Raw genomic sequence first — 25,671 nt, forward strand, 5'->3', positions numbered from 1 at the left:
AAGGTGGGTCGTTTCTGTAGAGGTTCCTTGTGAAAATTAAAAAGAGTGAAAAGTTAAGACAAAGCCATTAGAAGAGTAGGATGTCTCAAGGGAAGTCACACTGGGAGAATTTGAGGGCAGCCAGAATGAGTAGCAAAAAGGTGTTAATGACATTTTTAATGCCTATAACTTAACAAGCACGTGAGTATCAGCAAAAACTGTTTAGGCACCAGGAACAAGGACTTATATTAATAGGGGGAAAAAAAATCAAGCCACTTGTTTAAGGAAGCAGCAGATCAGTGTTGGGATTGGTTCCAATACACACTATTGCTACCTAATTTTAGAGGGTTTTATTTCTGTTCTCTAAGGGTATAGAACATTTCATATCTCCTCTAACTATAGAAAATGAAAGAAGTTTGCAACTAGAAGGGCCTAGAAAACAGTCATATATTTCCTTTTTTAAAATGAGGAAACTGAGCTCCAGAGAGGAATAAAAGATCTTAATCCTGGCATTTGATGGTTCTTTATTGGTTTATAAGATACGTTTACATGTGTTACAGTATTTATTATTATTATAGATAATAATTATAGCTTTGATTCCTTGAGTGTTTACCATGTGCAGACTCTGTGATGAGTATTATGCATGGATTGTTAAATTTAATACAACTCTATGTTAGGATTATCCCATTTTATAAGTTAAAACAATCCTGAAGCTTAGAGAGGTTAAGTAATCTGTGCAGGGTGGCAGACCACAGTAGTGTAATCTCCAAGCTTACCCTCTCAACCATTTGATAAACCCTTCCCTTGAGGTTAATAGTGTCATGGATCATATTGATGGAGCTGAGGCCAGTCTTCATTGTCCTGGGAACTTAATGAATGAATGAGTCGAAATCAGGAGTGGGTCAGTACACAAAACACAAATCACAAGGTTCTGTGCAGCCGCTAGAGGCTGATGTCAAATTTGGTTCCGAGCTACTGAGTGTCCAGATCAAACAGGGAATCACAACCAAGTGCAGAAGTCAGCATCCACACCACAGAAACTCCTTTTCTAGAGAGACATAGTTTTCCCTGATGTGGGATATTTCCCCCACGATGTCTCGTGGAGGAGAGACTAATAAGTGGACACTGATGTCCACAAACTGTTCAATAAACACAACAGTGAAGTCTGTAAGGCCGTTTCTTGAACTTTCTTCAGCATAGACCAGTGGTTTAATGCCAAACTTGTCTGGGCAGTTCTTTGAAGGGCAAGACCATGTGTCATCTCAGATGGTTTGACTTCATTGTGGGATAAATCGTAGAGCATTTTATATGAATAACAACAGCTAAGATGTATAAGACTTTTGCTTAATCTGCCCAATGCACATCGCCCCACTGCATTCTCACACAGCTCTCTGTGTGTTTTTATCCCAGGTCTATATAAAATATGCTTGAGGGAAAAAACCAGAACAAAATATCAGAATTTTGTTTCCACTGGGTGATTAGATCATGCTTTTTTCTCCCCTTTCTTTCTGTTTTTTTATATTGTTGCCCTTTCAATACAGTGAACATATTTTACTTTCATACTTAGAAATAAAAAAGCTTTCCAGGAGCTTACTTTTAACCTGCAACTTTAAAAAATGGAAAAATCAAAGAGATTGATTCATTACAATGGTGATGATGGACTGTTTGACTCAGTCATGCTATCCAGGGTCAGTTTAATTGAAAAATAATTTGTGGATGATGAGGTTAATGGCTTTTATTTATTGCTATCTTGGCTGAGTTGTTTTGAGCCAGATAGTTGACTATAAAAGTATTCTTTTCCTAAATTTAAATGTCTGTTTTCTAGTCTTCTAAGTTACATTGTAAACACATTTTTTTGTATTTGTTTTGTGTATATTTTGTTGTTTTGGGCCCCTATCTAAGGAACTGAGGCCACAGTATAGCAGGTGTAGCAGGCTGTTGTTTGACTTCAGATTTCAGTTGACTTCTTTGTTCATTTCTATCATCAGGAAACACATACACATTATACTTATCTTATCTTGAAATCATAGGACCATTTTGTGGTATCGCCCACAGATATTCCCCTCTCAATTAATGTATTTAATTCCCCATTTAAAGATGATGAGTAAGTTTCCTTGTAGGGGTAAAAAAGAATTAGGAGACACTGACCTAAAGACACTCTTTAAAAATATCATATTTGATAGGGAAGATTAAAGAAGTATTGTCACTTCTGTGATGGCCAGATGTCACACGAACACAATAGACAAGAAGACCTGTAAGGGTTTCGAAGGGAGTGGCACTCCCTTCCTGCCCGAGGTGTGGGCCAGAGCCGGATGTGGAAGGCTGGGTGGGGTTTGCAAAAGGTGGAGAAGCAAAGAGGAGAACAGGGAGAATGAATAAAGGCAGATGCCAGCTGCGAGCTTGTCCTCCAGCTCCTGGTGCTGCCTGTGCTCTGCTGGTGCCAGCGTGGATGAAGAACTCCGTGCAAATTTAGACTTCCCTGCACAGTCCACACCCATGCAAATGTTGCCTGTCATGTCCTGGAGACTTTGCCGAGGTGTCTGTTAATGGTCCAGAGGAGGGGCTTTATCACTCACCACTCGCCCTCCATCACAGGTCCCTCCATCACTTTCTTCTCCGCAGGGTCTCTTCCTGCATGCTCGCCCTGTGGGGTTTCTCCTACAGACCCCCTACCCCCAAGCGTCTCACCCTCTTCTCTCAGATCCCTGCCCCCCGTTTTACAGCGCACCCTTTTGCCGGTCCCCCCTCAAATTTGCAGGCCCAAAGTGCTCCTCAGCTGTCCCTGTGTTGGTATCAAGTCCTGCCGGAAACGGAAGCCCCCGCCCCCGTGGAGTCCTGCTTTCTTGTGCTGCCGCGGGGAGTGCGGTGCGAGCCGCAAGCCAGCTGCACCCCAGCGAGCAGCCCTGATGGAAGCTGAGAGCTGGAGAGGGGAAGATATAAGGACCAGTTTACCTAGAAGGAAGAGTGAAGCTTTAAATTCCAGAATAAGGGATCGGGGCTTTGCACTGATATCGCTGAGGAACCTTTGAAGGGTTATGAGCAGGAGATGTGCATAATAAAAAAAGATGACGATTCCTGTCCACGTTTGGTAGGAATAAGGTTTCGTTGGTTCAGAATGCTCTATTCCACTGTAACCTGTTTTTACTCTTCCTCATTTCCCTCCCAACGATAGAGTAAAACTTGCTTTCTTCCATTAAGGTGGATTCTTTTCTCTTCATGCCCCTACTCTTATGCGTGTAGCTGGAAGAAAATATTAGTCCTCTGAATTTACTTACCCATCTTACTGTGACAACTCACTGCTCTTGATGCCACGAAAGCCCTTCTGTCCTTACAATCTTTTTATGCAAACACATTCTATCCTTTTTTTTTTTTCCTGCATGACCTCCAAAAGTCATAATCTGAATTTTATTTCTCAAACTAGAAAAGGCTTGTATTATACCTTTTAAAAGGCCACTTAATCCTTTTAAGCCCTCATTTTTAGGCATTTTCAATCCCTGGAAAAATTAATAGATGGCCCAATGACTGTGAGCCCTCTCTTTTCTACTAAATCCAGGACCAGACTTACAGTCTAAAACACTTGGCATTTTTATTATTTTCTCTTTCATTCTCCCAGGTTTATTGCAGTTTCTAATTTAAGCTCGCTGTGATAGCCAGAAACTAGATGACTGCATTTTCAAGAGGATTTCTCTGTACACACTGACCCTGAAGCTTAGAACTGTGAGCCACAAAAAAAAGAAAAAAAACAACTTTCGAGGGAAAATTTATATAGTTTTATTGGACTTTTTGAATATATCCACCCCTGTGGTGAAAGATGATTACCTTCCTAGGAAATTGCTTAAAAACAAAAAAGGGGGAAAAGATAACACTTCTGTATATGATATATCTATATCACATGTATTAAGTAGATTGGAAAGTAAAAAATACATATATTCATTATAGAACACGAAGAGTCCATTTCGCCAAGAGTAGTTTATAAAATGGAAGGGAGTGCTTTCAGTGATACGGAAAATGCACAGACTTGCAGAGTCTGGAAGGATTCGTAAAGATCATTGGTCCCAGTGGCCTTTGAGGCATGATCCTCAGTCTTGTGTCCTGTGGGGGGCACTTGCAGAGGCACTGCTGGAGAGGGAACAGTGAGGAGCCCACCTCACTGCAAACCGAATAGCTTTGCCTTCATCTCTACATACTGGGCGTTCCTGTTTTAGAAAGAAGAACCTTTCCTACAGCTAAAACAAAGTCAGAGAACTACTGGTAGAGTCCAGCTACCCGGGCAACTTCTAAACACCTTCTGCAGATTAATAATGAACACAGATAAACATATAGGTCTACGTGGTTCCTGTTGTGATCCCAACGTCTAGCTACAGCAAAGTGTGTTTAGGTAACTTTTATTGCTGGGACAGTTTACAGAGAAGACCCAACCTCGTATTTGGAATTAGAATGTTCTGAACATACTTTCACTCCAGGGGTGGAAACAGGTAATGCATTTCTCATTGTGTATGAAATGTGGTGGCAGTAGAATTATGGAAAGTCTTTGTGAAGTGGTAATTTTAGGTTTGAATGTTGTGACAGCAGGTGGAGCTAGTAGTAGGAACTCTATTTCTAGGCCATTTAAACAGCAGTAAAACATATAAAACTTACATTAATGTGTTTGCATTACAGAGCTGTAGGAATAGCAAAACTTTTATGCCTTGGCTTTGGAAAGTGATCATACTACTACAACATGAGAGCTCAGCTGAATGGAAACTTCTCTATCCTTTTTAGAAAAGGGACTTGCATGGTACTGAATGCATTTGTATGTGTTGCCATCGAAGATTAAGACAAGGGGATGGGGATGGGGCAGTGAGATATGTTTACGTCGTTTAATATTGACTTTAAAAAATAAGGTATCCGAGCCTGTGGGAAAATAGTGTGAATGAACTTGATTATGTAAATAGAGTTATTTGCATTATTAGATGGTTTCTTCCTTTTAAATGGTAATAAACATATAGTTGAAATCCACATATATTTTCTCCTAGGGAACACTAAAGAACATGTGCTTTTTATCCCCCAAGATATGAAATAAAGACCTGACTACTGGGCTTCCCTGGTGGCGCAGTGGTTGAGAGTCCGCCTGCCGATGCAGGGGACGCGGGTTCGTGTCCTGGTCTGGGAGGATCCCACATGCCGCGGAGCGGCTGGGCCCGTGAGCCATGGCCGCTGAGCTTGCGCTCCGCAACGGGAGAGGCCACAACAGTGAGAGGCCTGCGTACCGCAAAAAAAAAAAAAAAAAAGACCTGACTACTTTATAGCCCCAAATACGGATGAGTTTTCTGAATATGTGGTTTAAAATATATCATTCACCACTCATGCACTTTTTTTTTTCTTGTGAATCTCAATCACACATTGAACCATGGAACTGTGCTGTTTTTCTTACCATTTCCCGAAATCAGATGCAATTAAACGAAGAACAAATATTATGTATTCATTTCCTTTTCCTCTGAATTTTGTTTTTTTACTGTGTCATAGGTATTAAGAAATTGGGGTTTCTAAAATGACGATTTTGCTGGATATGTGAATAAATAGAGACCTACTTTTTGGCATTAATTTACAGTTATAAGAGCATTTAAAACACATTTTAACGCTTTTTGCTGAAAACTAGAAATAACGTCTTCCTATGATTTTATTTACTTATTCAACAAACATGTGAGGAATGCCTCCTACAAGCAGGTATCTGCTTGGAATTAGAATGTTCTGAACATACTTTCACTCCAGGGGTGGACACAGGTAATGCATTTCTCATTGCGTATGAAATGTGGTGGCAGTAGAATTATGGAAAGTCTTTGTGAAGTGGTAATTTTAGGTTTGAATATTGTGTGGATAAATTTTGACAACAGGCAGTCCTTTCCCTCAGTGTGTCTCAGGCAGACGTGTGGCCAAATAGTTACCATGGGACCCAATGAGAATGGAGCTGCATCACTGCACATCCTCCACTGCCATGGGGGAAGAAACGCTAATTCCATACAATGTGTATTTATCAAGCACATGCCAAGCACTCTGGTAGGTGCCAGGAGATACGCCTGCTGCTGCTTTCTTGACTCTTGCTCTTGGTTTTCTCCGAAGCCTCAAACAGCTTACATCTCCAAATTGCAACTCCATCTCAGCACCACCCCCATCCTGCTTCCCCCCGTCTTTCTTATCTCTTTAAATGACTCCTCAAACCACCTAGTCCTCAAGCCAGAACCTAGGGCTTATTCTTGACATCTTCTTTCTCTTGCACTACGTCTGACCCTCCATCTTTTCTGCAGTATGTCTGGAACCTTCCACTGCCCTCCGTTCCCGCTGCCCGCACCCTCGTGACCACATCTCTTGCCAGTAGGATCCTAACGAGTCTCCTTTTTTATATTTTGCTATCTCCCCAGTCCTTTTTCAAAACAATAGCCAGAGAGATCTTTCCAAAATCTAAATCAGATCATGTCACTTCTCAGTTCAAACTTTATTGACTTCCTATCGCAACTGAAATAAAAATCAGATTATTTCCCGGGGCCCATGAGGGGCTATGCGTTCGGGCCCCTGCCCACCTCACCAGCGCCATCTTCACCGCATTCGAGCCACTGTGGCCTGTTTTCACTTCTCCCACTCCCCACCCCATGGCCTTGGCACGTGCTCTTTCCACGGCCTGGAATGCTCTTCTTCCCACCTTCTCATCATTTAGGTCTTAGCCTATCTATTACCTCCTCTGTGAGATCTCTCCTTCCTCAGAGTCTGCTCTACGGGAGGATTTCTGTGACGCGTTTTATACCCTCCTGTTTTCCCCTCGTTGCGCACGCCACAGTTTGTAATTATGTGTACGTTTGTCATTGAATCTGTATCATCACCGTCTGTGTCACTAGACCAGTGACCCTTGGCACTGGAATCGTGTGTGTTCTCTTTTCCCCTCTATTCCCAGAGCTTAATGCAGTGCCTGGCACCCAGTGGGTCCTAAAGAGTTGTAAGAGAATCATTTATAAACACATAAAGATAGATGGACTTTTTAAATTTCTGAATCTTTAACTACAAGTAAGAAAAATGTGGAAAATTAAGAAAACTATTTTCTACTTTTTAAAAAAACCATCGGAACTATTTCAGGAAATGTGTATAGTTCAGTATTCCTCACCAAAATATTCCCTTTTGGAAAGGGTGCAAGTTCTTAAAAATTAGCACGTGGTTATTGTGTGATTTGGGGCTATTTTTAAAACAGTGATACATTTTTAAATGGAAATTCTGACTTGTAAAAACGAACTGCTCTTTTTAGATATTTAGGACTCAGTTCACTAGAATGTTTAAATTCTTGGCTGCATTCTTTAAACCTACTACAAAGATCACATTAGAATTCTTTTTTTTTGCGGTACGCGGGCCTCTCACTGCTGTGGCCTCTCCCGTTGCGGAGCACAGGCTCCGGATGCTCAGGCTCAGCGGCCATGGCTCACGGGCCCAGCCGCTCCGCGGCATGTGGGATCTTCCCGGACCGGGGCATGAACCCATGTCCCCTGCATCGGCAGGCGGACTCTCAACCACTGCACCACCAGGGAAGCCCTAGAATTCATTTTAATAGACATTGTAAGCACAGTATCCAATCTCATATGATCATGCTGAGCTCTTTTATTATGAGAATCACAGGAAGCAGAGCCTGAGGCTACAGAACAGTCATGGGAGGTAGCTAAGGCTGGGGACAGTGCCAACGCTATTGTTTATGGAATGTTCTCTCCACCTTTATCTGCGGTATGCAGTTGGTATTGACTTTTGAGAAACTACTCCTTCGCCCCGATCTCCCAGCTGGAAAAAAACCTGTCGTAATGACATATGGCTAGGAAAAAAGGGATCAAAGATGCATAAGGAAAGAAAATTATGAGACCTTATTTTATAAGTAGTTTCGGGCCTGTCTGTTAGATCTGTCAGAGGGAAGAGTGTCATACTTTCTCGAGGTCATCATCTTTTATCTCCGGGAAGAGCTCAGTGAGCTCCGAAAGTGTCTATCCTTTTTGCCATCGATTGCTAATGTGGAGTCTACTTAGCTTTTAAGGAAATGTCTTTTCAACTTTAGAGATCTTTATGAATAAATACTACTCACCAAAAATTAAGATAACATTTGTTTGTGGTGGTATCACTTTCCGTTTATGTTTTGTTTCCTTCTTAAAGAGGAAGAAAGTAAATTGTTTTTTTCCAACTTTTAGGGATATTACTTAAGGAGTTTTTAGACATTGTAAGGAAAAAGAAGGAAGCTCAACTATATCGGAATGAAATAAGACACATCTTCACAGCTTTTGACAGGCACTGTAAGTATCTTTAAAGTGTTTTGATATAAAAAATGGCTGTTAAGGAACTGTGAATGGGAACATACTCAGTAACTAAAATAATATACTTGGAAGGTTATTTTACTGTATTCGTTAGCTATTACCTTAGATGTTGGTGTACATTTTTTTTTCTCCATCACAATCTTAAATTCTTGACATTTACGATGGGTGAAATAATATCTACAGTTATATAATTATACAATACTTATGATTTGCCTGCAGTGTAATGGGGGCAACAGAAGGGCTGGCCGTGCGGGGATATAGGTGAAGAGCTACTTATGGAAGTTTGTGAGAACATGAGGCCTTTTTTTCCGACTCCTCCTTTGACCCACACATAATTGGAGGAATTGTTTTCCCACGCTGGGGTGGCCCAGAGGGGTAGCTTCAGACCCCCTCCCCACAGAACACAGGGTTGAAAGACTTGTGGAGTCCAGGTTCAGTATTTTGGCTTCTGTAATGGTTTTCCTCTAAATAATAATATAGTTCTAATACCAAGCAAGAAAAAAATGTGAATTTTGAAGAATGAATTATTTTGGCAATTCACAAAGACTTGAAGCCTAATGCCATTGTTGCAGTGTCTGTCCCTTAGTCCTTTACCTGGGACTCAGGGAATCAGCAAATCATGGGGCTGGAAGAAACCTGCAGGAGCATCTGGGGCTGTACTGAGGGAGAGTATTACTAGATTCTCAAATTCTTCCAACAAGACAATCTCAGATTACCTTATATGTAAAATCAACTATAATTTACTGCTTTTCTCCTACTAATAGATTAAAGTCTCATGCATATGTTATGGCTGAAATAGCAGTTCATGGGGCTGATAGAAGTGTGTGAATATTATGTATTCTGTTTTCAAATAGATCATGGATATTTAACTCTGGAAGATTTCAAGAAAGCATTTAAGCAGGTGGCTCCCAAGTTATCGGAAAGGATTATTCTCGAGGTATTCAGGTAAGGTGCCAAAATCTTTATGTATAACCCACCCCTTGATTTACCATTTGCTTTTACAAGTTTTCAGTTTTATGGAGAACACTCATTTATGCTTATTTTTCGCTAGTAAACATTTTCATCTCACAGCATATTGTCATGATCCAGGAGAGAATTTTTTTTTTTTTTTTTTTTTGCGGTACGCGGGCCTCTCGCTGTTGTGGCCTCTCCCGTTGCGGAGCACAGGCTCCAGACGTGCAGGCTCAGCGGCCATGGCTCCCGGGCCCAGCTGCTCCGCGGCATGTGGGATCTTCCCGGACCGGGGCACGAACCCGTGTCCCCTGCATCGGCAGGCGGACTCTCAACCACTGTGCCACCAGGGAAGCCCCAGGAGAGAATTTTATAGTTAGCTATTAGTCTATCTACACCTTGACAGTGGGCTTTAAAGTGGGTGGAGTGCTTGTATACTAGGAAGGTGCAAAAATCATTTGTTAGTAGGGGTGGAGAGGAGCAGAAAGGAAGTAGAACTTCTTTGTATATTTATGTATTGACCAACCTCCCCCCCCGAAGCTTTATTAATATTTAATATGGATGCTGGTGTTCTCCCATGGTCTGTATTCCATCAGACATGGGTTACAAATGGTCCTTGAGTCGTCTGGAGAGTAGAGTTGGGTTGATCAGTGGTGGCCCCTCCTTCGTTTGTTTTCAAAGTTATAGACCTATGTTGCAGTTCACACACACCTGATAAAGTAGATTTAAAGACTATATTATGTTTTCTTTATAAACTAATTCTGACAAAATGGCAAGTGGCTTAAAAGCAGTTTCCGTTAGGAAACTGCAGATTGAAAGTAGTAAGAATAGTGTAAGCACATGCTTGCAGAGAAAATTGCAGAGTTGCCTCTTCTCTGACTGCTAACATGAGTTCCTCATCAACCCTGTTACCAGGTGTGTTAATTAGGGTTTCATACAGCAGTAAGAGCCAGAAAACCCAGAACAACAAAGCTCAAAAAAGAGAGCAGTAAACACAGGAGAGTCCAGGGCTGATTTGATGGCAGCACAGCTGTGAAGGACCCAGATTCCTCCCCTCTTGTTGTTCGGCTGCCTCAGCATCTGGCTTCTCCCTCTTGCTTCAAGATGGCTCCCGAGGTTTCAGCCATCACACCTGAATTCCAGCTAGGTAGGCCAAAAGGGAGCAGAAGATATGCCCCTCCTTTTAAGGCTATCCATTATTTCTTCCTACATCGCAGTGACCAAAACTTAGTTCCAAGGCCACGAATAGCTACAAGGGGGAGGTGGGTCTGGAAAATGTAGTCCCTGCTTTGGGCAGTCATGTGCACTCAAATGGAGTTTCTGATACTGAGGAAGAAGGAGAGAACAGATACTGGGGGACATCTGGCAGGTGTTCCCATGTGGATAAAGTAATTTCGTGAAATCTGACCGGAAGCCAGCCCTGCTCAGTAGGAATTATCAAGCAGGTTATTTGAAATAAAGATCTGCACTCACTGTCATTAACAGTGACATATATGAAATTCTTTTGCTGCATCATTTGCAAGCAGATTATTGAGCAAGCTATTGAAGAGCAAAGGAGTTCAAGCCAGGCACAGACAAAGTGCCTGAGGCCAGTATTACTTAGGTGTTTCCAGAACATCAAGACCTTTAAAATATAGTAGCATCTTTGTGCACATTTTGTGATGAGAAGAGTAATCAAAGTCAATGTATTTCTACCACATGCTGGTGGTTTTTTCACAAAAAGAATTACTTCATTTTACTTTTACAAAAAGACGTGTGTCGGTCTTCCCTGGTGGCGCAGTGGTTAAGAATCCTTCTGCCAATGTGGGGGACACGGGTTCGAGCCCTGATCCGGGAAGATCCCACATGCTGCGGAGCAACTAAGCCCGTGCACCACAACTACTGAGCCTGTGCTGTAGAGCCCACGAGCCACAACTACTGAGCCCGCGCACCACAACTACTGAAGCTGGCGTGCTTAGAGCCCGTGCTCCACAACAGGAGAAGCCACCGCAGTGAGAAGCCCGTGCACTGCAACGAAGAGTAGCCCCCGCTCGCCGCAACTAGAGAAAGCCCGTGCACAGCAATGAAGACCTAATGCAGCCAAAAATAAATAAATAAAATTTAAAAAGACAAGTGTCCAAATTTGCTGACCTTTTTGTGTTAAATGGTTTCAGGAGGTGCCCCCTTGTACCACATGTATAATTTTGAAAAATCCACTTAAATATAGCCATTCAAGATAGAACCAGTCTTTTAACAGTGAGTGGGAAGGTAACTGCTTCTCAAAAGAAATCTACGTTATTGGGAGAGCATTTTTGAAAATAGACATTTGGCAATGTGATTCTGTTTTAAAAAATGTGTACGCCTATTGAAACCTTCATACCTGCATGTTTAATAAGTTAAAAATGGAATGTTCTAATCTGGTGAAAAAAGTCGTACAAAGTTTCAGTGGTTTAAGAAAAAAAAAAGTCATGAAGAACCTAGGAGCAAGACGGGAATAAAGACACAGACCTACTAGAGAATGGACTTGAGGATATGGGGAGGGGGAAGGGTAAGCTGTGACAAAGTGAGAGAGTGGCATGGACATATATATACTACCAAACGTAAAATAGATAGCTAGTGGGAAGCAGCCGCATAGCACAGGGAGATCAGCTCAGGGGTTTGTGACCACCTAGAGGGGTGGGATAGGGAGGGTGGGAGGGAGGGAGACGCAAGAGGGAAGAGATATGGGAACATATGTATATGTATAACTGATTCACTTTGTTATAAAGTAGAAACTAACACACCATTGGAAAGCAATTATACTCCAATAAAGATGTTTAAAAAAATGTAAAATATTTAAAGTAAACTCATAAGAGCTTATTTTTATTATAAAGTAAATGAAACTCTTAGAACAGTTTCTGGTAAACAGTAGGAACTCAATAAATGTAAACTATTTTATTTTTAATCACATAACTGCCCAGATAATCCATAAAATTTATTAATCATCCTCTAAAAGTAATAATAATAATAATAAATAAATAAATAAAATAAAAATTCAAAAGAAAAGTTTCAGTGGTTTGAGAGCACAGTTTTTAAAAGTATAAAAATTCAGTAGCTTTGATAAGTTTTCAAGAGCAACTAATTGGTATCAGGAGTGATGGATATTTATTAGCTGAATTTCAATTAACAATACCAACAAACTAATTAAAAAAAAAAACCCTTAAGCTTTTTCATTATCAGAGGATGGAATTAAAAACAGGGATTCGGTGTCATGATACCCTTTTCCCATTTAGATCTACATACCTTTGTGAGGTCTCTCTGACAGCCGTTAAGACCAAATAGTAAAACAAACTGAACTTCAAATTGCTCAATCACAAAGGATTCAACCGAGATGTTCAGAAATAATAAAGTATGTGAAATCACATTGTTCTTGTTAGATGTTATTAATAATTTCAAGTGATGGCAAAAAGTCATTTGCCATTAATGAATAAAATGTTTTTACCTTTAATTACTTAGAAATTTCTGTATTACATTTTATAATGAACATAACATATTAATATTGTGGCACATGTCCGTATAATCTATACATAAATATATTCATATGCCCACAAATCTTGTACTTCCCAGGATTGCGATCAAAACCGTTTAGAGACTACTACAGTAAACAGCCAAACAAGGCATTTTAGCTAACTGAACATGCCCTACTTAAAGTCTCATTTGTATTATTATTTATAGCACCACAATCCCTAAGCCAGAATAAATGATGCATGGTAAGAATTAAATGAAGTTGTGACACCAAAAGAGAGAAAAATATTTCCTCTGAGTGTAAATTGAAGTTGGCCAGAGAAACAGAGATGTCTAACTTCCACATGTCTCTGTTTCAGTGGTACAAATAATTTTCAAGAATAAGGAAAAGAAGGATTTCCCTGGTGGTCTAGTGGTTAAGACTCTGCGTTTCCACTGCAGGGGGCATGGGTTCGATCCCTGGTCGGGGAACTAAGATCCTGCATGCTGTGCGGCGTGGCCAAAAAAAAAAAAAAGAAAGAATAAGGAAAAGAAGAGCAGCTGCTGGGGCCGTTAGTGATGATGCAAATTACATAATGTTTCTAAGGTTAGACACCGTGTGAGAAGCTTGAATAGCTTTGACTTAATTCACATTTAAGTGTGAATGGAGTTCATTCCCAGGTTCACAGTTACTCAGAAGAAAGCTGATATATGAAGACCACTATAAAAAGGCATCCAGAGAGGGAGACTTCCAATACGACCAGAGTCAGCTGTGGTTTGAATGATGAAAGAAGTTTTCACAATCTTCAATTCTTAGATTGCCGGATTCTTCCCAAAGAAACTTCTAGGACCAAGAGTAGTCTCTTTCCAGAAGGCTTGTGATACTTGCTCATATCACACCTTCATTTTATAAGACAAACCAACCAACCACAACAATAAAACCAACTAAACACCCAAAACAAACCTTCCAGAAAGACAGACTTGAAGCATAAGACATCAAAGAATCATTTCATCTTGTAACTTGATGGAAACACTGGAGTATCATTCATTAAATCTGAGGGCTTTACAAGAAGTAAATGAGATATGTTTATAAAGTTTGTGAATTGTTGGCTAACTACTCTGGTGGTGTTTACTTATAGCGATTATTTCATGAATAAAAGCAACGTGGTTTTTAAAAAATATGTATATTGTCAGTATTCGTAATATTCATAACCTGTTCTGCTATCATAACCTTTTAAAAAAAATCTTAGTTCTATAGTTAAATGGATTCAAAGCTCACCTCCAGGCTTTGTGCTATAGTTTCTGCTAAGCTGAAGTCTATCCTCTAGGTAGGGTTCATAAGAACTATATTCCCTGGTGTCTTCCATGTTCAACAATGTTTATCTGAGCCATTGTCCTTGAATAAAAACATATAATAGATTGAACATTAACATTTTTAAAAAATTAATTAATTTAGGGGCTAGCCTGGTGACGCAGTGGTTAGGAATCCGCCTGCCAATGGAGGGGACACGGGTTCGAGCCCTGGTCTGGGAAGATCCCACATGCCGCAAAGAAACTAAGCCCACGAGCCACGACTGCTGAACCCCACACGCCTAGAGCCCGTGCTCCGCAACAAGCGAAGCCACTGGAAGGAGAAGCCGGCGCACCACAACAAGGAGTAGCCCCTGCTCACCGCAACTACAGAAAGCCCGTGCCCGGCAACGAAGACCCAACGTAGCCAAAGATAAATTATTTTTTATTTGTGGTGTGTGGGCTCAGTAGTTGGGGCTCGCGGGCTTAGTTGCTCCGCGGCATGTGGGATCTTCCCAGACCAGGGCTCGAACTTGTGTCCCCTGCATTGGCAGTAGGTTTCTTAACCACTGCGCCACCAGGGAAGTCCAAACATTAACATTTTTGAATCACATTCTTTTTCTTTGAAAATGCTGCTGTGCTTATGTTGGAAGTCCTTTTAAATTGTTTAATTTCTATTTCTTTTGCTCAAATTGTTCACCATGTTTCTCAGTATATTTTCAGCAGTGTCTGTTCTCCTTTGTGCTGTGTCCAATGTGGCTTTTTTTTGTTGCTATGGGTTTTTTTTAATATCTTTTTTGGAGTATAATTGCTTTACAATGTTGTGTTAGTTTCTGCTGTATAACCAAGTGAATCAGCTATACGTATATATGTATTCCCATATCCCCTCCCTCTTGCGTCTCCCTCCCACCCTCCCTATCCCACCCCTCTAGGTGGTCACAAAGCACCGAGCTGATCTCCCTGTGCAATGCAGCTGCTTCCCACTAGCTATTTTACAGTTGGTAGTGTATATATGTCCATGCCACTCTCTCACTTCGTCCCAGCTTACCCTTCCCCCTCCCTGTGTCCTCAACCCATTCTGTACGTCTGCATCTTTATTTCTGTCCTGCCCCTATGTTCATCAGAACCATTTTTTTTTTTTTAGATTTCATATATATGTGTTTGCATACAATATTTGTTTTTCTCTTTCTGACTTACTTTACTCTGTATGACAGACTCTAGGTCCATCCACCTCACTACAAATAACTCAGTTTTGTTTCTTTTTATGGCTGAGTAATATTCCATTGTATATATATGCCACATCTTCTTTATCCATTCATCTGTCGATGGACACTTAGGTTGCTTCCGTGTCCTGGCTATTGTAAATAGTGCTACAGTGAACATTGTGGTACATGTCTCTTTTTGAATTATGGTTTTCTCATGGTATATGCCCAGTAGTAGGATTACTGGGCCCTACGGTAGTTCTATTTTTAGTTTTCTAAGGAACCTCCATACTATTCTCCATAGTGACTGTATCAATTTACATTCCCACCAACAGTGCAGGAGGGTTCCCTTTTCTCCACACCGTCTCCAGCATTTATTGTTTGTAGATTTTGTGATGATGGCCATTCTGACCGGTGTGAGGTGATACCTCATTGTAGTTTTGATTTGCATGTCTCTAATGATTAGTGATGTTGAGCATCCTTTCATGTGTTTGTTGGCAATCTGTATATCTCCTTTGGAGAAATGTCTATTTAGGTCTTCTGCCGATTTTTGGATTGGGTTGTTTGTTATTTTGATATTGAGCTGCATGAGTTGCTTATATGTTTTGGAGATGAATCCTTTGTCAGTTGCTTCATTTGCAAAAATTTTCTTCCATTCTGAGGGTTGTCTTTTGGTCTTGTTTCTGGTTTCCTTTGCTGTGCAAAAGCTTTTAAGTTTCATTATGTCCCATTTGTTTATTTTTGGTTTTGTTTCCGTTTTTCTAGGAGGTGGGTCAAAAAGGATCTTGCTGTGATTTATGTCTAAGAGTGTTCTTCCTATGTTTTCCTCTGAGAGTTTTATTGTGTCTGGTCTTATATATTTAGGTCTTTAATGCATTTTGAGCTTATTTTTGTGTATGGTGTTAGGAAGTGTTCTAATATCATTCTTTTACATGTAGCTGTCCAGTTTTCCCAGCACCACTTATTGAAGAGGCTGTCTTTTCTCCATTGTATATTTTTGCCTCCTTTATCAAAGATAAGGTGACCGTATGTGTGTGGGTTTATCTCTGGGCTTTCCATCCTGTTCCATTGATCTATATTTCTGTTTTTTTGCCAGTACCATATTGTCTTGATTACTGTAGATTTGTAGTATAGTGTGAAGTCAGGGAGCCTGATTCCTCCAGCTCCATTTTTCTTTCTCAAGATTGCTTTGGCTATTCGGGGTCTTTTGTGTTTCCATACAAATTGTGAAATTTTTTGTTCTAGTTCTGTGAAAAATGCCATTGGTAGTCTAATAGGGATTACATTGAATCTGTAGATTGCTTTGGGTAGTATAGTCATTTTCACAATGTTGATTCTCCCGATCCAAGACCATGGTATCTCTCTCCATTTGTTTGTATCATCTTTAATTTCTTTCGTCAGTGTCTTATAGTTTACTGCATCCAGGTCTTTTGTCTCCTTAGGTAGGTTTATTCCTAGGTATTTTATTCTTTTTGTTGAAATGGTAAATGGGAGTGTATCCTTAATTTCTCTTTCAGATATTTCATCATTGGTGTATAGGAATGCAAGACATTTCTGTGCATTAATTTTGTATCCTGCTACTTTACCAAATTCATTGATTAGCTCTAGTAGTTTTCTGGTGGCATCTTTAGGATTCTCTATGTATAATATCATGTCATCTACAGCTTACTTCTTCTTTTCCAATGTGGATTCCTTTTATTTCTTTTTCTTCTCTGATTCCTGTGGCTAAAACTTCCAAAACTATGTTGAGTGACAGTGGTGAGAGTGAGCAACCTTGTCTTCTTCCTGATCTTAGTGGAAATTGTTTCAGTTTTTCACCACTGAGAATGATGTTGGCTGTGGGTTTGTCATATATGGCCTTTATTATGTTGAGGTAAATTCCCTCTATGCCTACTTTCTGGAGCGTTTTTATCATAAATGGGTGTTGAATTTTGTTGAAAGCTTTTTCTGCATCTATTGAGATGATCATATGGTTTTTATCCTTCAGTTTGTTAATATGGTGTATCACATTATTGATTCGTGTATATTGAAGAATCCTTGCATTCCTTGGATAAACCCCACTTGATCATGGTGTATGATCCTTTTAATGTGCTGTTGGATTCTGTTCACTAGTATTTTGTTGAGGATTTTTGCATCTATGTTCATCAGTGATATTGGCCTGTAGTTTTCTTTCTTTGTGACATCTTTGTCTGGTTTTGGTATCAGGGTGATAGTGGCCTCATAGAATGAGTTTGGGTGTGTTCCTCCCTCTGCTATCTTTTGGAAGAGATTGAGAAGAATAGGTGTTAGCTCTTCTCTAAATGTTTGGTAGAGTTAGCCTGTGAGGCCATCTGGTCCTGGGCTTTTGTTTGTTGGAAGATTTCCCCCCCCCCCCCCCCCCCCCCCGGTATGCAGGCCTCTCACTGTTGTGGCCTCTCCCATTGCGGGATGCACAGGCTCAGCGGCCATGGCTCACAGGCCTAGCCGCTCTGTGGCGTGTGGGATCTTCCCGGACCGGGGCACGAACCCGTGTCCCCTGCATCGGCAGGCAGACTCTTAACCACTGCGCCACTAGGGAAGCCCCCTGTTGGAAGATTTTTAATCACAGTTTCAATTTCAGTGTTTGTGATTGATCTGTTTATATTTTCTATTTCTTTCTGGTTCAGTCTTGGAAGGTTGTGCTTTTCTAAGAATTTGTCCATTTCTTCCAGGTTGTCCATTTTATTGGCATATGGTTGCTTGTAGTAATCTCTCATGATCCTTTGTATTTCTGCAGTGTCAGTTGTTACTTCTCCCTTTTCATTTCTAATTCTGTTGATTTGAGTCTTCTCCCTTTTTTTCTTGATGAGTCTGGCTAATGGTTTATCAATTTTGTTTATCTTCTCAAAGAACCAGCTTTTAGTTTTATTGATCTTTGCTATCCTTTCCTTCATTTCTTTTTCATTTATTTCTGATCTGATCTTTATGATTTCTTTCCTTCTGCTAACTTTGGGGGTTTTTGGTTCTTCTCTCTCTAATTGCTTTAGGTGTAAGGTTAGGTTGTTTATTTGAGATGTTTCTTGTTTCTTGAGGTAGGATTGTATTGCTATAAACTTCCCTCTTAGAACTGCTTTTGCTGAATTCCATAGGTTTTGGGTCATCATGTTTTCATTGTCATTTGTTTCTAGGTATTTTTTGATTTCCTCTTTGATTTCTTCAGTAATCTCTTGGTTATTTAGTAGCGTATTGTTTAGCCTCCATGTGTTTGTAGTTTTTACAGATATTTTTCTGTAATTGATATCTAGTCTCATAGTGTTGTGGTTGGAAAAGATAGTTGATATGATTTCAGTTTTCTTAAATTTACCAAGGCTTGATTTGTGTCCCAAGTTATGATCTGTCCTGGAGCATGTTCCATGAGCACTTGAGAAGAAAGTGTATTCTGTTGTTTTTGGATGGAATGTTGTATAAATATCAATTAAGTCCATCTTGTTTAATGTGTCATTTAAAGCTTGTGTTTCATTATTGATTTTCATTTTGGATGATCTGTCCATTCGTGTAAGTGGGGTGATAAAGTCCCCAACCATTATTGTGTATCTGTCGAGTTCCCCTTTTATGGCTGTTAGCATTTGCCTTATGTTTTGAGGCAAATGCTCCTATGTTGGGTGTGTAAATATTTCCAATTGTTATATCTTCTTGGTTTGATCCCTTGATCATTATGTAGTGTCCTTCTTTGTCTCTTGTAATAGTCTTTATTTTAAAGTCTGTTTTGTCTGATATGAGAATTGCTACTCCAGCTTTCTTTTGATTTCCATTTGCATGGAATATCTTTTTCCATCCCGTCACTTTCAGTCTGTATGTGTCCCTAGGTCTGAGGTGGGTCTCTTGTAGACAGCATATTTATGGGTCTTGTTTTTGTTTGCATTCAGCCAGGCTATGTCCTTTGGTTGGAGCATTTAATCCATTTACATTTAAGGTAATTATCAATATATATGTTCCTATTACCATTTTCTTAATTGTTTTGGGTTTGTTATTGTAGGTCTTTTCCTTCTCCTGTGTTTCCTGCCTAGAGAAGTTCCTTTAGCATTTGTTGGAAAGCTGGTTTGGTGGTGCTGAATTCTCTTAGCTTTTGCTTGTCTATAAAGGGTTTAATTTCTCTGTTGAATCTCAGTGAGATCCTTGCTGAGCAGAGTAATCTTGGTTGTAGGTTTTTCCCTTTCATCACTTTAAACATGTCCTGCCACTCCCTTCTGGGTTGTAGAGTTTCTGCTGAAAGATCAGCTGTTAACTTTATGCAGTTCCATTGTATGTTATTTGTTGCTTTTCCCTTGATGCTTTTAATATTTTTCTTTGTATTTAATTTTTGATAGTTTGATTAATATGTGTCTTGGAGTGTTTCTCCTTGGATTTATCCTGTATGGGATTCTCTGTGCTTCCTGGAGTTGATTGACTATTTCCTTTCCCATGTTAGGGAAGTTTTCAACTATAATCTCTTCAAATATTTTCTCAGACCCTTTCTTTATCTCTTCTTCTTCCGGGACTCGTATAATTCGAATGTTGGTGCGTTTAATGTTGTCCCGGAGATCTCTGAGACTGTCTTTAATTGTTTTCATTCTTTTTTCTTTATTCTGCTCTGTGGTAGTTATTTTCAATATTTTATCTTCCAGGTCACTTATCTGTTCTTCTGCCTCATTTATTCTGCTATTGATTCCTTCTAGAGAATTTTTAATTTCATTTATTGTGTTGTTCATCATTGTTTGTTTGCTCTTTAGTTCTTCTGGGTCCTTGTTAAATGTTTCTTGTAGTTTCTCCATTCTGTTTCCAAGATTTTGGATCATCTTTACTGTCATTACTCTGGATTCTTTTTCAGCTGGCTGCCTGTTTGCACTTCATTTGTCTGGTCTGGTGGGTTTTTGCCTTGCTTCTTCATCTGCTGTGTGTTTCTCTGTGTTCTCATTTTGCTTAACTTACTGTGTTTGGGGTCTCCTTTTTGCAGGCTACAGGTTCGTAGTTCCCATTGTTTTTGGTGTCTGCCCCCAGTGGGTAAGGTTGGTTCAGGGGCTTGTGTAGGCTTCCTGGGGAAGGGGACTGGTGCCTGTGTTCTGGTGGGTGGGGCTGGATCTTTCTGGTGGGCACGGCTGCATCCGGTGGTGTGTTTTGGGGTCTCTGTGAACTTAGTATGACTTTAAGCAGCCTCTCTGCTAATGGGTGGGGTTGTGTTCCTGTCTTGCTAGTTGTTTGGCATGGGGTGTCCAGCACTGTAGCTTGCTGGCTGTTGAGTGGAGCTGGGTCTTAGCGTTGAGACAGAGATCTCTGGGCGAGCTCTCGCTGATTGATATTATGTGGGGCCTGGAGGTGTCTGGTGGTCCAGTGTCCTGAACTCGGCTCTCCCACCTCAGAGGCTCAGGCCTCACACCAGGCAGGAGCACCAAGACCTATTTTGGAAGTCTGAGGTCTTCTGCTAGCGTTCAATAGGTGTTCTGTAGGAGTTGTTCCACATGTAGATGTATTTTTGATGTATTTGTGGGGAGGAAGGTGATCTCCACGTCTTACTCCTCCGCCATCTTGAAGCACTCCCTCTGTTATGGTTTTATTTTCTCCTTATGTTTCTTTCTTGAGCTATATCTACTGATGTTTCATTTTGTTATTTTGCTGTATCTTGTTATTTTATAGTATCTCCCCTAAGCCTTTCTGTATCTACTTTCATCTCTCGTTTTATGGAGGTGTTTGCTTTATTGGGGAAAGTAGTTTTTGAGGTTTTATTTTTAATGGTTGATTGCTTGGGGGTTGCTAATTATAGCATTTTTCATGTAAATTAAGAAATCAAGTTTTTTAACGAGGGATGGGTTTTGAGGAATGTTTCTTTCTTAAAGCAAGAGGTGATATCTTATGTAAAAAACAAAAATTGGTGCTACTTTATATTACCTCTGAAAGTATTTTTAAAAAGGCTTAATGTTTTTAAATTTTGAGATTCCTTTCAGTGTTTAAAACTTACAACATTGCTTTCCACTTAGAGCTGATAATCATTACTTGTGTACCTGTGCACTGAAATAACTAAAGCTAATAAATATCTTGGATGACGTTTCATTATTATTAAGAAATTCTCAGGAAATTCTCTTGAAGAACTTTCTTTTCTTTTGTCTTACCCACTACAAATGGCAGAAGTTTAAGAGGTGCGAGAACTGAGTAGTGCTCTTTGTCCAGTGGAATGAATCTGAGCTAACAGGCTGTTTCTAGCACTGAAAGTTTAAAACAAAAAACATCTTTTCTTCTTTAAGACTAATAGAACATTATAAAAACTTTGTAGTACTTTTTTTTTTTCTTAAACATTCAAAAATCTTTAGTGAATCTAAAAAGTAGTTAAAACTATTTAACCTGGCTCTCCAACATCTGGTCCCCTTCCCAAACTCATCTTTCATTCATCATCCCAAATTCCTGTATTTCCCTTTGCCTAATGCTTGTTCCTTTGAATATGTGATGTGTATTTATCCTGCATTCTGTTGCTCTTGCCAGCAATGCCTTTCTCTACTTCTTACCTGTCCAAATTAGACCTATCTTCCAAGACCCTGCTCAACAAATACCCACAAAAAAGTCTTTTTTTCTTTACATTGAACAGCCTTTTCTCCTTTCTCTGAATTTTGATAGTACTGTGGTTGTGTAATTGTTTCAGTTGTCTACTCAATAAACAAAACTACAGTGTTTACGATTATCTCCATAAAATACTACAAGCTCTTTGAGTTTACAAGTTTATCTGTAACTTCCACTGTTCTCAGCATGTTGCCTTATGCATTCTAGTTACTTAATAATTGTTGGTCCATTGTCACTTACTCCAAATACCCAGTAACAGTAAAATCCTCACTTATAATTTTCTTATGGTTTTAATTTCTTATAATCTAAGCAAGAATCCTTTAAAATGCAATCAGGAGCTTTCTAACCACATGTGGCTTTGCCTTCTATTTTTCTCGTTCTACATGTGATTTTTATGAATTAATCTCTGATGGCCTCTCTGTTTTTTTTTTTTTTAGAGACATTTTCAGTTCATGATTTAGCCCCAGCTGTTGTCAGGGAGCTGGCTTAATGTGCTCTCTTGACTTTGCCCACCATCAGCACCCTGTGATATTTCTGGCCGGTGTTTTTCTCTGTGTGGGTATGTTTGCGTCTCCATGCCTAGGAGCCTTCTCCATCTCATTGTAAGTGCTGAGATTTGCACTTTCTTACCGCCTGTCAGTTGACAAAAAGCTCTGGGTAGCTTCTTCTGCTTTCCAGCCATATGAAATGAAACATGGGTGTGCAGAAGGCCCGCCAGTATCCAAGACTGTGAGTGCAGGTGGATTGCCAGATAGTAATGTAATGCAGAAATACTGACGTACCAAAATGCTCTCCAGTCACAACTGGAGACATTTAAAGTGATATATAATATTTTTGGTCTAAGAATCTCATTCTTCGTATTACATGGGGATGGTCAAAAACATAGAATATCTCACTCTTCTTTTGGGAGTATTAAAAATTGGTTGAGAATAAGAGCATCTTGACTTGTTGGATAGTATATTTTCATTGCCAGAGTGTTAGTGGGGTAGGGGCTTAAGAATGCAATTTTAAAAGGGAATGATGGGTACCCTCTTGATAGAAAGATCACATATGCCTTTTATCACAGCTCTTGTGGGGGAAAGGGGCCTCATGAGCTTGGGTCACGTGAATTAACATGTTAATGGAAGAGTCTTTTAGAACCAAGGAGCCCAAAGGAAAGTGATATAAGATAGAATGTATTTTTTCAAATCATTTGCATCTCTTTTGAAGTGTTATTCTTCACTGTGCTCTTTAGCTTCTTGTAATTCCTTTCTGCTGGCAACCAACTTGTTGCATATCATTTTCCTGGACAGTCTCTAACTGGAGAAAGTTTCCCAGTCATTATTCTGTGCGTCAGAATGGTCATCTTATAAATGCAGTCAGGTGACCTCACCAAGATCGCAGTTATTATAGTGAGTACCTACTTTGGGGAATATGATTGTTGATCTGTAAGTATCTACATGCTTCTGTGTATAGAAAAGTATAAAAGAGACTAGAAATTGTTTCTGATTCTTTGTAACTATAGGTAGATAGCTGTTACCAGCTGTACCTAGTGTGTGAGTGTAGTGACCAAATAGGTAGACTTCTTGAGTTTCCAATTTTTATTTCGTGAATTTTTGTATCTTCCCTGCAATGATAATGCCTTGGTTTTTATTTCAGTGTTTTGTTTCACAATTTTATTGTCAGAGATTCCCATTTCTGTTTATTTTCTTGCATGTGATCACTGAATGGGGAATATGAATATATGTAAGCTTTTCAAACTGACCTCAGAATTTCTCCTCTCTGGGGACTTTCACATGTAATATGTTAAATACAACTGTACTTTAAAAATCCACCTATAGAAATAATTATATGCTAATCATTTTAAGAAAATATCAGTTTTTCAGAGGGTTCTTGACTGATTTTGCTCCATGAACAAAAATTATATCCTTGCATTTGAGGATGGTCTTTTTTTACCGGTATAAATTTTAGAATTGGTGATGCAGGAATTGAAGCTCAGAAACTGGACCAGAAAACAAGTAGAGAAGAATAATGACTTCATTACAGAGATTTTCAAACAGAATGTGTTATTTTGGTTTCTTCAGTTAAGCTAATTAGTTCCCGTTAACAAGGATGTACTATTTGTTTGGAAGAAGTATTTAATCTCTTTCACATTCCAGATGTCCAGATTTTGTAGTCTTTTCTGAGGTTAAACCCATCCAGATGCAAATTCTACTCCTCCTTCAAGGCCCAGCTTTTAACAAAATATTTCTTATCTTGAAAGCTGGCCCTACCCTACACCCTACCCAACCCCTCTCTACCCCAAAAAGGAACTTGTCTCCTCCTTCAGCTTGAAACTCGTAATCTGTCATAAATATCTTTCTTCTGTATGCTCATACATAGGTATTTGCATGCATCAATTATTTCTAGTTTTAGAACGTGAGCTTAATATAAACAGGCACAAGTGGGATATTTATGGGAGTACAGAACTCCCGTAGCACAGTTTTATACGTGTCAAGTAAGTGACTGAATTTTATGTAAATGAATGGCTTACGTAGCGAACAGGCTTTCACCAAAACCTCTCAGGCCTGCACTCTCCTCATCTCAGACATGAGGGGGTTGTGCTTCTTCTTGTTCCAGAACCGACTGGTGGGGTTATCTATCATGGAGGGTGGCATGGCGTCTCCTTGATTTTCTCTGCGTATCCCACATAATATTTCAGAATCCACCACCATGTGAATACAGATGTGACAAAGACTGCTCTCAAGAGAAAATTACTGGGCTGACAGCTCTCCAACCCTGGGTTTAGTTTTTGAGATGTCACTATAACAAGTGTTATGGTCAACGTTTCCAATTCCTCATCTACATATATGGTAAAATACACTGTTCTTGCTGTAATAGCATGAGGACTATTTTTCTTTTAATCCAACTGTCACATAAGAAACTGCTGCCATGGTTTCTTTCTTATGGCCAAATGTTGCTAACGCTTTCAGTCATCCTTGAAGTTAGTGATAGGCACACATCACGCATGTATTCATGCCATTTTCCTTTATAGAAGGAGGAATCTTTCTTACGTTTTTCTTTTGTAGTAGATAGCTAACTTCTGAGTGAAAATTTTGATAATACTGTGTGTTGTATTTATAAAATAAGAAAAACTTGCATTTAATAAAAGAAATTTTTATTTTATAGGAGATAATTAAATTAACATTGTTTTAAGATGTCACCAAAAAAAAAAAAAATAGGCTCAGCATTAAGAGTTTCACTACAAAGTTTCAGTTGTCCCCCTTAGACATAGCTTAAAAAATCAAATCCAAAGGCTTCTAATGCTATGTTTTTATGTGTGGCATACCGACCTATGAGTTTGCCACCTCACGTCTAGCCATCTTGTCTACCATCCTCCTACCCATGCATTCTTTTCCATCAGGCTACCTTGAAGAGATACATCCTTGTCATTCAAAGCTCCAGAGACCAGCAGTATCAGCATTAGGGAACGTGTTAGCAATGATTAGCAATGCCTAATCTCAGGCCTCACTCCAAACATACTGAATCAGATGTGTTTTGTGTGATCCCTGGGTGATCCATATGCACTTATTACAGTTTGAAAATCACTGGTCCACCCTCCTCGTTCAATTTTGGATAATGAGAGTAAATTAGCATTACTTTTTAATGTTACCTCTTGACTTCAGTAACCTTTCATCCCCTGCCAGATGACACCCAGACTCCTTAGCCTGACATACAAGGCCCCTCCACACACAGACCTGGCCTGCCCAGATCAAAGATTCTAATCCACTATTCTGATTTACTTGCTGTGTTCTGATCCTATCTCATTTCTCTTCCACTGCCCTCTCTTCTCCTCTCCTGACTTCCCCATCCACATATCTACTGGTATCCATTCCTTTGAACTTAGCTGAACTCTCTCTTCTAGGGAGCCTTCCCTGATCACTCCAGCTCACAAAATTTCCTTTTTCTTCCTT

The 25,671-nt window shown here is 39.7% G+C and overlaps 1 protein-coding gene across 12 annotated transcripts in view; it reads left to right on the forward strand.

The window, feature by feature from the left end:
• EFCAB11 (EF-hand calcium binding domain 11) overlaps window positions 1-25,671 on the forward strand; it is a 187,380-nt gene that overhangs the window by 10,556 nt on the left and 151,153 nt on the right. For 8 of the 12 annotated variants that reach the window (XM_060004062.1, XM_060004058.1, XM_060004059.1 and 5 more), the window contains exons 4-5: window positions 8,169-8,270; window positions 9,146-9,236. In XM_060004062.1, coding sequence (XP_059860045.1) covers window positions 8,169-8,270; window positions 9,146-9,236 — 193 coding nt within the window. Of the gene's footprint in view, window positions 1-8,168; window positions 8,271-9,145; window positions 9,237-10,993; window positions 11,733-12,493; window positions 13,115-13,166; window positions 13,981-22,176; window positions 22,213-25,671 lie in introns of those variants that run through there. The other 4 variants (XM_060004069.1, XM_060004066.1, XM_060004065.1 and 1 more) reach the window with 4 other exon arrangements.

This window comes from Delphinus delphis, chromosome 2, assembly GCF_949987515.2.
Source record: "Delphinus delphis chromosome 2, mDelDel1.2, whole genome shotgun sequence".
Classification (NCBI taxonomy): domain Eukaryota; kingdom Metazoa; phylum Chordata; class Mammalia; order Artiodactyla; family Delphinidae; genus Delphinus; species Delphinus delphis.